Source organism: Melozone crissalis, unplaced genomic scaffold, assembly GCF_028551555.1.
Source record: "Melozone crissalis strain CALT ecotype California unplaced genomic scaffold, PUWL_Pcris_2 ptg000006l_1, whole genome shotgun sequence".
In the NCBI taxonomy this organism is placed as follows: Eukaryota; Metazoa; Chordata; class Aves; order Passeriformes; family Passerellidae; genus Melozone; species Melozone crissalis.
Genome location: NW_026535784.1, coordinates 54,593,157 through 54,609,815, shown reverse-complemented (window position 1 = coordinate 54,609,815; position 16,659 = coordinate 54,593,157). Strand labels below are relative to the sequence as shown.

The following is a 16,659-nucleotide window of genomic DNA, read 5'->3' as shown; positions in this document are numbered from 1 at the left end:
CACACTTTCCCCCTGGTTTGATTTAGTCTCTTTGTTAGTAGTATCTTTCTCTGCCTGTGGAGTAATAAGTGTAAGCCTTGGTCCCATTTGGTCAAAACTTGACTTCAGAACTTGAAAAGAATTGGCCAGGAAAGTTTCGCAGGCTGTTAGAACCAAAGAAAGGCCGTAAGAAAGAAATAGATGCCCTGAGGGGTTATGGAGTCTTCCTTGCATAAAAACAAGCACAGCTTGCCAAGTGAAAATGCCAGTCACCTCCAGCCCCACAGATTAGGAGCCCAATAGATTTCCCAATTCCATACTGCAGAGCTGAAAGCTGGACTCCCACTGGATGCCAAATGTGCATAATAATTCTAGGATTTCCTTTTTTCCTGAATCCAACACAATTCTGCTGAAAGGCAGGAAGGTGTTTTATAAATCCCTATTTATCTGAGAATGAGTGGCTGGAGCTTTGCAGTTCCACACCGAGAACACATATACTGTTTTTAGGAGGAGATATACATCTATTTAGGAATCTTTAAAGGCAAAAATGTCCAACTAAATAACACTTCTGTTTGAGGTGGTCTATTTGACAAAGAGACAAAACCCTGTCCATGAAAATATGGGGATCATTGTTATTTTCTCAGATATATCTGATGGGTTCGGGTTGTTATTCCACACCCCTGTGCCTTTTATTCCATAAAGGTCAGAGGCAGTGAAAATTCAGTGGCAAACAGCTGAATTGATTATATGATGTGCTTATCAAAAAATTGCACTAGTTGTGATCAACCCAGCACATTTAGGTTTTGCATAAATCTCAGAAAATTTCTGTTCAGCAATGTATTTTTTCTGGTTTGTTTGTTTGGTTTTTGGATTGGTTTTTTTTTCTGAACATAAAAATTTCAAGCAATCCTCCTTAAGTTCATCCATGTTTTTGAAAGGTACCAATCTGAATGTATGTGGCAGAGATGTTGCTGTCCATGTAGAGTTTCCAGAAGGCTGGAATCAGACAAAGTGACCTGTACAGACTTGTGTTTTGCAGATTTCTCCTCCCCTTCTATCACAGTGTACGCTTATATTCCCGAGAGTTTCTACATCATACACCCACAGTGTCCAGCCTGGCAGCTGCTTTGCTTCCCCAGACTAGTTGCCTTCAAGATGAAAGCCTGACATCTAAGAAGTGCCAAGGGAGGAAATATTATCTTCCAGCTTTCTCAGACAAGTGTTGGGGATTGAAGCAAGGTCTGTGAAAAGGTAGAAGTCATCAGTGGGCAGACTGCTGTTCTTATTTCTGGCTTTGAGAGTTAGTGATACTGCTTCTAATATATTGTGTCTCTCATCCAATGCTCCTGGAAACCACCAAAAAGGCTCTGATTGACTTCAATCATAGTTTGATCAGGCCTTCAACCCACAAAGGTGTGATTGTTTGGTTTTACTGCCATTGTGGTGCTTGGCATAGTGCTGCTCCTGCTCACACATAGATTCAGATACATGCATCTACTAACTCCTCACAAGCAGTGCTTTACAGGGGCAAGATATAATCTCTGATGACAGAAATAGGTTGCATTTTCCTGGATGTCAGCAGACTTTGAGGATGAATTTCTGGTGATCTATTGTGACTGTTCTGGTAAATGCTTTACCTCTGTTCTCTTAGTAAATGTAAAATAAGTATTTGTCTGGATTCTCTTAAAGCCTTGAGGTTAAAATTGTAGAAGCTTTTTGGATTAGCAATTGTAGAGACCTGTAAAACTTCAGTAGTTTGTCTTCCTGCTCTAAAGGTAACAAATTTTAAAATATTGCTATTCCCTGATAGTAACAATTTTCAAAAGAAAATAAAAAGATACAACTTAAATAGCTGGATTTTTGTGTGTGTGTGGTTTTGTTTTGTTTTTTTCAGCTGTTTCAGAGGGACAAAAAGGAAGTTCACTTGGTCCAAAAGATAAATCATAACTTGGCAGCTGAGGGACAGGACATAACCTTGAGTGAAAAAGATCTTTAGGTGTTGAGTGACTGTGGCTTTGTGTGCTAATATCAGCTACATCAGCATGAGACAGATATATCTACAAGGTGAAAACCCACAGGAGCATCAACACCTTCCTTGAGGAGGCTTCGAAGAGAAAATCCGTGCCAGGTAGCTGTGTCTTGCCAAGAAGGTGTCATGCACTGGGTATAGCTTTGCACTTGAATCTTCCAGAGATCCTGTGGTAGCTGCTGGATGAAGAACAGTCCTTTCCCCAAACTTCTTAATCCACAACTGCACTAACACAGCCATACCCACTGCCAGGCTCCAAGGTAGCAGGTAATCATGGGGCTACACATACAAGCAAAACATCTCTTAGTGCCTTTGAGCTAGCACTGAGGTAGCTCAGCACTGCACAGCACAGGCACTATCTAAAATGGCCTTTAGAGTATTGAGGATCATGCTTTAGGATTTTTCTGCTTGTGATCCATATTATGTTTGTAAGCACTTGGGAAGCTCAGTGTTTAATGTAACTGTGCATAGAGAGTCCCAGGTTTCATAACTTCCAAGGCATCAGATGTTTTGTGTGTGAAAGGGCAAAACTGAAATAATCCATGTCTTGAAAAACAACTATCTGAAAAATCTGTGCTGCCACTTCCTTATCTATAGGCCTGAGGCTTACATCAACTTTTGTCATCCTGCTGAAGGAGAGTACACCTCTGTGTGGCATGTTTCTTCCCTTTTCTCTCTTCCCTGCTCCTAAGGAGAGAGAGCATTAAATGAACTACAAACTCTCCTGCCCCTAAATTGGTTACTGATTAACCATATGGATTAGGCAAAAATCCTTGTGAGTCAGGATTTCTTTATCTAGAAAATGAACATGTGAACTGTGAGTATAAACTGTGTTCATAAAATGACGCATTTTAATGATTCTCAGTCACCCATTCCTAGTGTCATGTCCATGTAAAAGGAGTCTCCCTTCCAAGGTGTCTCCATAGTCCTGTGCAGAAAATCTCAGTATCTCAGAAGCTGTAAGCTGTAACTGTGTCTCTGTTAATCAGTATCCTGATTGATTTTTGTTGGTTGGGTTTGGTTTTTTTTGCACCAGAACTGACCATAGCTCTGAGTGACCTAAAAGGGTACTTCTAAGGAAATAACTGATATAATATTTCAATAGCCAAACGGAATTTTATTTCTATATCTTTTATTTTAAAGAAAGCAAGCAAGCAGCACTGGGTGTGCTGTGAGTGGAGTGGAGTGGTGACTCCCTGGCCACCCAGTGCTGCTTGCTTGCTGTCTTTAAAATAAAAGATATAGAAATAATTTTGGTTTGGCAACAAAATTTTATATCATAACTAATTAATCTAATTTTTTTAGCTTTTTCTGGCCCATACTACATTGCTTGCTCTAAATCATGATGTAACCTCCTTCCAGACAAGTTCATTAAAATCCCCTTAAAATTGTACTTGTGTTTAAAAGGGCTTTTGGTACAATTTAATGTCTAAGAGAGAGAGGAGGATGGAAGTGGAAATGTGCCACATGAGCAGATATTCAGCTGGGAAGGTAACATTAATGATTAGGCTGTGCAGCCAGAACTGGTGTTAACAGCACATGCATCCTTTGAGAATTTAGAGAACTGAACTACACATAAATACTTGCTTTTTCCCCTTCCTTGTTTTTCATACCAGAGAAACTTGAATCTTGTCTTTTGCCAGTACAATTCCAGTGTAACTACACAGAAATCACTGAAAGAAAATAAATGCAGACCACCACATCTGCATAATATTAAAGTCAGCTATTACATGATTTTCAATTTTTCACCTCTCTTAGAATGCAGGTATCGGTTCTATAAGGCTCAAAAAAGTCCTTACGTACTGTATTCCAGGTCAGCACTGCAGAGGGAAGCATCAGCACCTCATTATGGAAAAGCAATGTGGCCATCAAAGGATTAGTGCAAGCTCCTGCTCAGGTTTTGAGTTTTTCTCCCATTAGAGATTACCTCATTATTAGCAAGCTGGGAGGCACTGGTGAACGTGAGTGTCTGGAACTCCTTTAAATAAAAATAACTGCCACTATTTGGCAGTGTTTGGGGGGGACACAAGACAGATGATGGACTTTGGACCTGGTTAACATAAGAGATTTGATAACAGGATGCCCTGGCAAAAGCAAACAGAACTTTGAAAATGAGACCTAGATTGCAAGAAGATTAAATCAGACAGGTTAACCAGAAAAAGAAAATCTCACTAAACTCTGCCAACAAGAGACATTGCTATATGCATAAATTTGTGTATGTGATTTTAACCTAATCATTGTAGTACACATTACTAGTCTCCCTAAAATAGTGTATAAGCATATATATCCCACAATAAAATCAGATTCTGATCACTGAATCAGTCTCCCCGTCTCTCTCCATCGCCGACAACTATTGTCACCAGATTATTTTTGAGCACTGACTGTATCTTCCTGTTGCAGCACCAGTTTAACTAGAATGTTTCTTGAAAATCATTTTGAATGTGATGATTTAGAAAATGATCAGCTACCAGCTATGAACATTAAAAGGCTGAGAACACAGAGAGAAAATAGTTTGCACAAGAACAAGTTTAATCCTAGAAGCACCTGTCTTCTTGGATAAATGTAAGCTTGTTCATACTCTGGTAGAAGTTTTGCAGTAAAGCTACAATCCTACAATTCTCTTGATGATGAGCTCAAACAAAGCAAGGGACCTGCTTGGAAAAAGGAAAAAATGCATGGTCAGATAATAGATGCAGAATGAAAGAATCTGAGAGATTGAAGGTACCAAAAAGTTGAGTCAGAATTTTTGCAGACAGTTTTGCAACACTCTAAACCATCAGTGACCTCAGATGCTTAATTTCAGTGGAGAAGTAGTAAAAAACCACAAAACAATACAAAATCCCACCCTGAACTGCTGGGTTCAGGAGATTCTGTGCATTTAGAAATCCATGTTCTGAATTGCTGCCTAAAATTGCCTGGATTTTTATGCATACTGTTACTACCTGCAAGCATTAAAAAGTAGTGTCCTAGTCATGACACTGGGGCCTTGGTGCTAGCAGACAGTGGCACTGAGAAGTAGAGCCCTGATTTTCTCTTCTAAGTGGCCTAGGTTTGTGCCAAGAAACACAGGCTGGGCTGATTCTCCTAACATTCTGAGCAGGATTCAAGGACTTTGGAAAAATGTGGCAGAGCCAGTCTCCAAAGAAGTACCCTGAGACCCTGCTAAGGAGACAGTCCAGGTGGCAGTGCTGTGGGGACCTGTAGTCCATGCCATTAGAAATTCTGTAAGCAGTTCACCTTTATGCCTTTTGCTTTGGGGACCAGAGCCCCTGTCACCTGGCAGGGCAGTCCCACCCTGCTGGCAGCAGCCCCTCAGGGAGTACACAGTGCACCTGGCACATGAAATCCCTCTGGGACCCTCACTCTCCTGTGCTTTTTAAAAGCAGAACAGCTGGAAGAGCTGAGGAAGGTGCTCCATAGACCTCTAGCCAACATCATGGGGCTTTTAACTGAGCTGTTGCTCATTATGTCTGAGGGAGACTACACTGACTCCAGCACAAAGATTAAGAACTAGGCTCTTCCTACTTTTCACTTGGAACTTAGTTCTCTGCTTAATTAACACATCAGCATTTGGGCCAGACTCCAATTGCACAGCTCAGTGGTGCTGTCCTTTTCCTGGCACAGGGCTCCAGTCAGTGCTGGGGCCAAGGAAGAGGAGGCAGGGAGGGCATGGAAGCACAAGAGACATCACAGCAGGAGGCAAAGCACGGGGCCAGAGTCACTAACCTGACTCCTAAGGAGTCCTTAGGCCAGGGTGTGAGGTACCACTCTTCAAATTTGGGACTTAGCTGTAGGTGGCTGCATGAGACACACTCACATGGACTCCTGCTGGGCACCCATGCATGACCAGAGTTTGGGCTAAGCTCCAGTTGAGTGTTGTGGCCAGAAAGAGAACTGAGGAGCCTGGGAGGCTTGGTGCCTCCATTCTGTCACTGGTGTTCAGGAGATGAAGGCTGAAATCCTTGCTTTTGCAGATGCTTCTTTATGCCAAGTACAAGACTTGGAAACTCAAGCAACATGGAGAAGAGCAAGTAGCTCTCATTTGTGACAGACCTGTCTTCTCAGAAAGAGCTGAGTATGTAGCTCAAATAGAAGGAAGGAAAAATAAACTTCTTTCAGAGTAGACAAAAGTCACTAAGTCACTCTACTCAGATTTGGGGGATGCCACTGAGGCAGGGAAAACAAACTTACAAAATACCTTACTGAAAATGCATGGAAATTGTACTCCTTTATCCTTCAGGACTCAAAGCGTGCTTCTCTCAAATGCTTTGGGGGTTGGAGGGTCCTGGTTTTAAATAATAACCACATCTAACACTCTCAGAAATTTGCTTACCTTTTCTTTCTTTTATTTTCGCTTTCTCTATGAAGCAAAATATCCAAAGCTGGGAACTTGAGCTTCACTCACGCTGAGTGTCACATTACATGAATGTTCCATGAGCAAAAAGGAAACTATTTTTGTGTCATTTAGCTTATCTAGCAACTATTTGTGCTGATGGCAACAAAACATTTACCTGTTGCCCGCTAAGAGCAGGAGGGGCTGGGTGGTGAGGGCTCTCCCTTTTCCGAAGAAAAAGAACTTTGCTTTACAGAACAGCTTGAAAGGCTCAGGTGAACAGGACAGATTCCAACTGTGCTGAAGGTGGCAGCACATTCAGGCCTGCCTGGGATGGCTGTGGGCCAGCAGTGCCTGCAGCAGGAATTGCACAAGTGGGTGCACAGATCCTCTGTGCTCTGGAGAGGTCTTTGACCCATGTGCCAGCAGCTGCTGCTCTCTTGGAGCCCAGGCCAAAGACCTTCAGGGATTTCACCTCCTGTGCCATCAGAGCAGGCCCCTGGCTTGTGATAAGGAGCTGTGTGAAGGCTCATCTGGAGCCTCCCCCTGCACCCCCTGCCCTAGCCTTGGCCCTGGCACCTGTGTGGGCTGCACTTGTGGCACCCAGTCATTTGCAGAGAAATACTGCACTGTTTTCATGAGAAGGTGTTTTAAAGATGTCTGGAAAGTGCAGAGGAGCAGTGTGAGCAATGATACAGGGAAAGGTGTATTCTGTATTCCTTGATACTGTACCTTAAATGCATCTCTAGGATGTGATTATGACTTTCACTGCCAGGAGACACTGTGGTCGTTGTGTTAAAGAACTTAAATGCATTTATTCATATAAAGGCATATTGATGATGCAAATGCATAATTGATAATCAATGTAATTAGGTATATTACATATAGATCTGTATTATTCCAGGTATTTCCTACAAAAATATGGGAAATTCAATGTTCTTTAGAGCATTTTATAATTCAACATTATAAACTGAGGTGAAAACAGACTACCCACCTTTGAGGGAATTCCTGCCTACCTCAGCACAATGAGACAAAGGTGATGGGATGTACATTCAAAGCAGCCCTTCTAGAGCTGCATCACTGCTTTGCTATTATGCAGCCTGCTATTATTACACCCTGTTATGCAGCTGTGTTCCAGCTGCAGGTGTGGGATAAGCCCTTAGGTGTGCCTGGGAATGGTGGCCTGGAAGCCCCTGCCTGAACTGTTTTGAATCCAGGCAGCTGAACTACGCTCAGCACATGTCCTCTTTTCACTGGCGCCTCTGGGAAATGAGAATCAATTCTTGCTTTTCACTGTGTGCTTCTCTGCCCAATGATTGCATCAAACTTGACTTCAGACATCTTCTTCAGAAGGTTCAGGGCACGTTCTGGAAACACCCTGGAAGAGACAGTAACACGAAAATAGAAGTGGGATGGAAACTTAAATTATGGGGAAAAGTGTCACTGCAGGTAAGGGAAGAGCTGGTCTGGCAGGAGAATGCATGCACACACATGAACTGAGACTATGTATTAAACTGGGCATTATTTCTTAAGGACATGTAGAACTTGTCAATCTCTGACAAGTTTTAACTCAAAATCCCACCCATCATTTTTAATGACAATTCCAGGACAGGTATGTACCAACCATGATTCAGGCTGCAATATTTCTGCAGAATCCAGAAAGTTTTCATACTGAACAGAGACACAAGTATTTGCTTTCTCTTTGCAACAGAGCCCTTTAAAAGCAAATTTTCCTGCCTCAGTGCCCAGAATTTTTGGTGTTGACATGGAGAAACAAACACACAGGTTCTCATCTCATTCTGGGGCTATGCTGGGGCTGCTGTTCTAGAGAATGTAGTGGCCTGTAGAGCAGTGAACATCTGCACTGACACCAGTCAGCTGCAGCAAGTGGTTCAATGCAAAGGCCTGTGAGAGGGCTCAGCAAAATCTCAAGATGATGTCTGCCGTTGTCACTGGAAAGAACCACTGCATTATTAACTACCTTGTGATATGTTCTAAAATACAACTTTATCTTGAATCAGATTTTACAAGTTTGAGGGTACACTCAGCAGGTTACAGTTGATACATTTTTTGCCCTACTCACCTTTCAAGCAGTAAGGCTATGCTCTGATTTGAGGGAACAAAAACCATTTTCTGGTTGGTCACTATTCCTTCCATCAAAGCCTGTACGACTTCTTCAATCTCCAAAATCTTTCCGAGCCTACACAGGAAAGCAAACACATAAGAGCTGCAGTGATAAAAAGGAGTGGTACCAGGTGATCTAGGAGGCTTGTACAAATGTACAAACTCAGGTCATTCAAATGCAACAATTACATGGGTTAAAGGACATTGCAGATTTTCTTTAGTCAATGATACAAACTGCTGTTATACAGCCAGCTGGAACAGAGGCCTAAAGCTGGGGATAATATGCAGTGCCTTAATGCAAAGAAGGAAAGACAGGAATGCAGGGTATTGAGAGTTACCTTGTACTGGGGTTTTTGACAAATCCAGTGTTTATAAAAACAGGACAAAGGCACGTTGTTTTGATTCCATCCTTTCCAAGGGCAGAGAGCTCCTCTGTCAGAGCTTTATGAAATCCAACTGCAGCGAACTTGCTTGAGCTGCAGAAAGGGAGAAAGTACAAATGAGAAGGCAGAAATCCTATTTCCACCTTTCTACCACTGCAAATGGCTTAAAGAATCATACACATACAGTACAGGGTAGGATGCAAAAAGCTCCAAATAATATAATCCAGCTGAGAGGCAGAGCAAGGATTATATTAACTTTCTGTGTGCCAGACTGTAGTGCTGGATAAGATATTGAAACTTGTGGAGTAATTGTGGAAAGCAGACAGGGTATGAACAGGCAAACAAAGCTGAGATGAAAACATCAGGAGATCTTAGAAAACATTAACTAGCGTGTGTCAATTGATGCACATCAAATTTTTCCCATGAGAGAAGATTCTTGGAAGGACTGCATCCTGAATGTCTGAAATTAGGAAGGATGGGCAGGGTAGAAATGGAGATTAACCTCTGACTACTTATTGTATCACACAGGAGCATCTCAAATCAACTGTGTGTGCTTTGAAATAGTGGGATATCATGCAAGAAAAAAGTAGAGGAGGAACGACCTGCCATGGAAATAGGTGTGGGCCTTAAGTTTCAATGAATTACAAATAAAATAGATATCACATGACTATTCTTTCATACAAATATTGCTAACAATTCAGTCAGAGCCAATTACTTGGTACTTCCTGATAGAAAAGATGCAATTAGAAATTTTAAAAATGAAGCAAGCTGATTACAAAATGACTTACCAATATGTCACCATGAAAGGAACCACAAAATGACCTGCTGCTGAAGCCACCGTGACAATGTGCCCATAATTGTTGTTCATCATGACTGGCAGGAAAGCTCTCGTGGTCTTGGAAGTCATTTAAACCAAGAGGCAAAATGCAGGGGACAGGAAGGAGGAAAAGAACATGGTTTTCTTAGGCACACTCAGCACTGACTCTCAGTGTTATTCACCAGGTGGCCAAAGCTCTCCCTAAAGCTTTGATCTGCACAGCACCTCAGATTCCAGAGCCACAGGGATACCTGCTCTCTGACCAGTGGTGCAGCTGGCAACCTGCTCTCCAAAGGCTGCAGCAGTTGGCCATAAACAGGAAATGGTTTTCACAGCTTTCCTTTGCTGCTTTTAAGGTTTCAGGTGTCAGCAGAAATGCTGGCAGGGTCTCACCCCAGCACACACAATAAACCACTTGTCAATCTGTGGCTTCTCTTTCCTTCTGCCACAAACAAGTCCTGCTGAAGCCCTCCCACCCTGTCAGCCCCACGACACCTCTGACAGAGGCCTTCTGTGCATGCTGCAGGTGAGGCTGTCAGCAGCCAGCTCACATCAGCAAGAAGCCACTCCAGTTTCCCAGCACACAGCCTGCTTGGGTGCCCTGTGCTGTAACAGTTCATTTGGTAATTTCACTGCTAATGATGGTTGGTCTAAACATGCATCCTCATTGACACTCCCAAACAAGTGTGTATATAGATGGTGGTGGCCCTTACCCACATGTGGCCCAGAATGTTGACTTCAAACATCCTTTCTATCTGGTGGTCCTGAGTCGAGAGAAAGTCAGCAGCTGTAATCACGCCAGCATTGTTCACCAGGACAGTCACATCCCCAATATCCTTCTTCACCTTTTAGAGAGAAAACAAAAGCCCAAAATTGTGTCTGTCACTCAGGAGAGGAAAAAATAAAAGTAAAGGTGGGGAAGATGAACCATGGTTAAATTCTTAACATTGCATCTTCAAGGGAGAGGGAGATCATGCCACATTTCCAGATGTGGCAGGGACTTTGCACAAGAGCCATGGAATCTGGTTTAGATCTGATTCTTCCCCATTCATTAATGTCAGTATTTATTGTGTTCCACAAACTGTGCACAGTTTGGACCATTTGGTGTGGGAAATGGATTTGTAGAGAGTTCTCAGGGCCTGACAGAAGGTGCTCACAGTATGGATCTGTATGCAAATCGAGACAAGAAATGCTGACTTAGAAACGCCATGGGATAGGACAGATATGGTTGAGAGAGAAATGGTGCTAGAAAAAAGCTTAAAAAATGGCCTTGCAAATAAGACTAGATACTTTGGAGAAACAGAACTATGAATCTTGCATTGTATTGGGATCCACGAGGAGTAGTTTTAGATGAGTGACTTTAAGGCATCTACAGCATGGTGTGGCAAAAAGCTGATAGGTCAAGAAAGGCTTATAGTGTATTGTAATTAGGAAATAGTTGGCTTCTGATTGTGATGGTGTGAATTATAACATCTGTATTGTCTCACCCTTCTCATCAGACTGAAAATGGAATAAAAAATGGAATAAAAGTTTTTAAAATGCCTTTCAGTTGCCCCATCTCTGGGTCAGGAAACGAGTATTGTCCAACACTTGGGACCACAGAGGTACAGACTGTTTTGAGGCAGCTGGACCACAGCCATTCCAATAAAGTGTTTCATATGTTCTCAGTGCTATGTTCCTTCAGAGGCTGCAACCCTAGAGAGCAAACTTGGCAAGAGGATGCGATGTGCTGGAGCCTCCCAAACAGGATGAGATTGGCTGTGATTTTGGAAATGCTACAGCACTCTGTGTCCAGAGAGCAGTGAGGAATGGAGAGCTTCCAGGGGTTTGCAGGATTTGTGTGCAACAAACAGATTTCCTGCCTTCTCTGGAAATCAAGCATGGCTGGGACAGCCTTTGGCCATGCCCTGCTGCCCCACCTTGTCTGCAGCGCTGTAGATCTCCTCCCGTTTGCTGCAGTCCACCACGAAGGTTTGAACAGTGGCTCCCAGCTTCTGGCATTCTGCTGCCGTCTCCTCAACGCCGTGCTGGAAGAGGCAAAGAGAAAGACACAGCTGTGCACAGCTGTCCCCTCAGCACGGCTGAGCAGCAGAGGCTGAAGATGTTCCTGGATTGAGCAACCACTGCCCAGCCCCTGAACAGTTCATAGCTACCCAGGGAAAGAGCTACAGGTGGGGTTGTTGAAAGAATAGGCATTCCAGTTGGAAATTTTGGACCTTTGTAGAGTGACTACCAGAAAGGAAATCACAGAATATTGAAATGGTTTGTGTTGGAAAGGGTCTTAAAGACTATATAGTTCCAACCTTCCCTTGCAATGGGCAGGACAGTAGATCACATTCTCTATTCAATCTGGCCTTGAATATTTCAAGGGATGAGGCATCTCTAAATTCTCTGGGCAACCTGTTTTAGTACCTTACCATCCTCACAGTAAAGAATTTTTTCCTAATATCCAATCTATCCTCATCTCTTTCAGTTTGAAGCCATTTCTCTCTGTCCTGTCACTACATGCTCTTGGATATACTCTCTATCAATCTTTTTGTAAGCCCCCTTCACATACTGGAAGGTTAAGTCATTCCAAAGCCATCTGTTTTCCAGGCTGAACAATCCCAATTCTCTTAGCCTTAGGAATGTGGCCTCAAGAGTGAATTTGGCTTGGTGAGGCACACGTAGCAGCAAAAAGAGGACACGCAGTGCCTATCACAGCACAGCAGGCAGCACTGTGAGTGTAAACAGAGCTCTTGCAACACAGGCCTGGCTGACACCTCAAGGTGGCTCTATGCATTTCTATATTCACGTGCTGGGTGTGAGAAGAGCCACACTTGTATTGGGTCTGGCTGAGATAGAATTCATTTCCCCATAGCATCCTCCCAGTGCTGTACTTTGCACTAGTTGCTAGGAAGGGGTTGATAACACACCCGTTTTTTAGTTGCTGCTGAGCAGTGCTGATGCAGCATCATGGCTGTGTTCCCAACATTCCCCGCCCCATCAGTAGAGCCTGGGAGGGGACACAAGCAGGAAAGCAGAGCAAAACTGACCAAAGAGAAATTCCATATCATATGACAGCTCAGATATAAAAGCTAAGAAAAAGAGGAAGAAGAGGAGGGGCATCTGTTATTTACAATGTTTGCCTTCCAGAGTAAGCACTCGCCAGGATGTGGGTGATCATCTCTTGCTGACAGGAAGTAGAGAATAATATTTTTTTTCTCTTTGCTTCTCTGCACACAGCCTTTCAGCTTTGCTTTAGCAAATTGCTTTATTTCATCCTACAAGTCATCATTTCCCATGTTATTTCCTCTACCCCATCCAGCTGAGAAGAGGGGATGATAGAGCAGCTTGGTGGGCACCTGACATGCAGCCAAGGTCAATGCACCACAACTGTTCACAGTGCAAAGACACTTTCCTTACAGGATTGCACTTGACACACACAGAAGAGAAGCTTCCTTCTGTTATTGTATCAGCTTACTAACCAGAGCAGAAATTATTTTGCTGTTGTCTTGTCCCCAGGTGCCAGAAGGCCATGCCAGTGGGGCCCTGTGCTGGGGTCTGTTTTGCAGCTTCAGGATAACACAATTAGCTTCTTTGCTGACCCAATGCGTCAGAAACAGAAAGCCCAGCCTTTCATGCACCCTGTTGCGCCTACACCCAGCAGTTTACCTTGATCCCTTCTGAATACCATGCTGCATGTTTGTGTCCCATCCTCCACTTGCCAAGGTCCTTTACGCGTGTAGCTGCCCAGAGGGCAGCCGGGCTCACATACAGCCCGGCACAGGGATGCTGCTGCTGAGAGTGCAGGGAAAACACATCTCCCAGCATTGCACACAAAACACCCGAGGCTACAGAGAGAGCAAACGAAGGCAGACCTGCTGCTCTTTGCAAACAGCCTTCTGGTATCAGCGGGCTTTCTCTGCCAGCCCAGGCAGCAGCTGCACCAGCAGCTTCCCGAGCACTGCTTTCCCTGTCGCAGGGGCTCTGCCGGCTGTTGCCTGCTCCCTCCCGAGTGGCACCGAGGGACTGTGGGACCAGAGCCCCACATGCTCTGCTGCAAGCGGGGCCAAATCCTCTCCTGGCGCTCGGCATCCCAGCCGGAGGAGCCGAGCGGGAGCCGATGGGAGCGGGCTGGAAGGGGCTGGGCGACGAGGGCGCAATGTGGTGCTGCCCTTCTTACGCCCCTAAATGCCCCGCGGACTCGGAGGTCACACGGAGCGAGGACATGAGTGTGTCCATTACCTTGTTGATGTCCCACAGGACCAGCCTGCTCTGGCGCTTGGCGAACTCCAAGGCGGTCGCTCGCCCGACGCCATGGCCAGCGCCCGTGATGAGCACCAGCTCCCCGGCGAGAGACTTTCTCCTCACAGGCACGAACAGCTTCACAAAAGCCTCCAGGTAGGAATAGAGGAGCGTGGCCAGGAACAGGAGAAGCTCCAGAAACAGATTCATTGCTTTACTGGAGCTCTTTCGAGGACCGAACTGAACTTTAATCTCTTTTGTAGGGGCCCGCGGGTTGTTGATTTACCCGCTGCCGGCTCCGGGCGCGCCGCGGGTCCCGTCACTCCCGCAAGATCCACCCCAGCACCGGCGGCTGCTCCGCCCCGCTCTCCCAGGCTGAGCTCCCGGTGTCCCTGTGCTGGTGGCCCTGCGGTGGCGCTGGGTGAGCGGTGCAGAGGAGCTGCAGTCTGCGCCCCAACCTGCCCTCGCAGAACCACGGCCGCCCTGCGGCTAACAGGACGTACCGGACGTGGATAAAGAAATGTGGCTTTTAGGGCGTTTTCTGTCCTCTTGGCTAAGGAAAACAGAGACGATAGAGGAGTGCGAGCCCCTCTGTGTTCTGCCCTTGGTTTTGATCTGTCAGTTGTCCCAACTGTTCATTCTCTGCTTTGTTTGTCCCCACACAGGTGGCAGTGCCTTCCTGTTCCGCTCTCAGGCCCCTGTATCAAGGAAGCAGCAAAACATGTTCTTGTTTGTCATTTGCTGCAGGTGGAAAATGGACGGAAGGGGCAATAAAATTGCTCATCCAGTTTACTGACAGAAGCATCTTGAAGTATGTATTGTAATTCTTTTCAGTTTTTGTGCTTTGCACCTGTCAAGGCCCTCAGTGCCATAAGGTCCTTGAGCAGTTTTCTTCATGGTCCTTCTTTCCATTGCATCTCTGCAAAGCCTGCCTGGTCAGCAGGCTTTGTCCCCCACCATCCTCTGCCAGGTCCCTCAAGGAAAGCTGAATGAGACAAGTTTCTTTCAACTTCTGGAACTCCACAGGTGAGCTCTTGCCTAGCTGTTTGTCTTACTGTGTCTTTTATTTAGTTATCCATACTGAGACCTTCCATCTTATGCTGCAGCTGCTTAGTTTCCATAAGTCCTTTGAAAAATGGCATAAAATTGCATGAATTGGAATATTTTTATTTAGTCTAAATCACACAACTCACACTTGGGCTCACTTGTATATAATGGAGTATCCAGAGCCTTAAGCAGAACAGGAATGCTTATAGGAAATAGGAGAAAAATATTTTCAGGTGTTTCTTCCAGCTCTATCAATGTAACTCATGGCCTTTCCTGAAAAAGATTGCTAACCTTAGTCCTTTATTTTCAGTTAGAACATCTGATGTATCACAGTTATGTTCATCATTTTATTTAAGGATGTTTTTGAGCTGCTTGGGGAAGAGTGAAGGGTTCACAAATATCTAACAACTGACAAAAATCGCGTCCAGTTAATACCACAGTTTTAAAAAAGTATTTTTTTTGCCCGGGTGGTTTGGCTGCAGCTCACCTTGTCTGCGGGAGACTGGGTCAGTTCCAGCAGAGAGATTTTGAGCTAGGTGCATCCTATTTTTCTCTTGGAACCTAGTTCTCTGCTTAATTAACACATCAGCATTTGGGCCAGACTCCAATTGCACAGCTCAGTGGTGCTGTCCTTTTCCTGGCACAGGGCTCCAGTCAGTGCTGGGGCCAAGGAAGAGGAGGCAGGGAGGGCATGGAAGCACAAGAGACATCGCAGCAGGAGGCAAAGCACGGGGCCAGAGTCACTAACCTGACTCCTAAGGAGTCCTTAGGCCAGGGTGTGAGGTACCACTCTTCAAATTTGGGACTTAGCTGTAGGTGGCTGCATGAGACACACTCACATGGACTCCTGCTGGGCACCCATGCATGACCAGAGTTTGGGCTAAGCTCCAGTCGAGTGTTGTGGCCAGAAAGGGAACTGAGGAGCCTGGGAGGCTTGGTGCCTCCATTCTGTCACTGGTGTTCAGGAGATGAAGGCCAAAATCCTTGCTTTTGCATATGTTTCCTTATGCCAAGCACGAGATTTGCAGCCATAGAAGACACAGAACAGAACCACAGCCACACACAGAGTACTGCACAAGTTGCCTTGACCAGTAATTCCTCTGGGCTCTGAGACCCTGGACTACTTCTGGCAAAGCAGGAATCACTACAGTCTCCCCTTCCTTAGGAGCAAGTGTGCTAAGAAACAGACTCTGCAGAAGAACACTGTCACCCCCTGGATAGACTTTTGTTCCAATTTTTGGCTTCTAGGAGAAGCCAAGCATCTTGTCTGATGTCTCCTACTGAAGCCAGTCCTTCCCTAGTCTAAGAAAAGGGCCAAATCATTCAATGTTGACTTTTCTCCAGGGTCTTTCTAAGCTTTTTTCTGTGGAGTCACTGGACTGTGACTCCTTTGAGCAAGAATTCAAGTCATGAAACAGAAGAAATGTGGAAGGTGGGTAGAAAGAGAGACTAAGTTGGGTGGGAAGTTAAGAATGCTTGCCAGCCATACAAGAGACAACTGGTAAGTACCTGCAAATCTGTGAAGTACTGATTTAGCTCCTATGTTCCAGTGAGTGCTAAGTGCAAACATTTTGGCTGGTATGCTGCTTGCTCTGACAGATCTGTTGAACTTTTGAAGCATCTGTAGTTTTAGACTTTTTGACTCCTCACTAGGTAAGAGTAGGCAAAAGTGAACATAATTAAAAAGCTACACAGATGTGACTTCAAGTGTCTCACATGC

At 44.7% G+C, this 16,659-nt stretch overlaps 1 protein-coding gene across 1 annotated transcript; it reads right to left on the bottom strand.

The window, feature by feature from the left end:
- Window positions 1–7,230: 7,230 nt before the first annotated feature.
- On the bottom strand, window positions 7,231–15,805 carry LOC128950610 (estradiol 17-beta-dehydrogenase 11-like). Its single transcript, XM_054295476.1, is given in 8 exon segments — window positions 7,231–7,719; window positions 8,425–8,541; window positions 8,804–8,941; window positions 9,637–9,743; window positions 10,379–10,510; window positions 11,585–11,692; window positions 13,893–14,381; window positions 15,779–15,805. Coding segments are annotated over 8 exon segments (1,206 nt in total). The 3' UTR covers window positions 7,231–7,631.
- Between the last annotated feature and the right edge of the window lie 854 nt (window positions 15,806–16,659).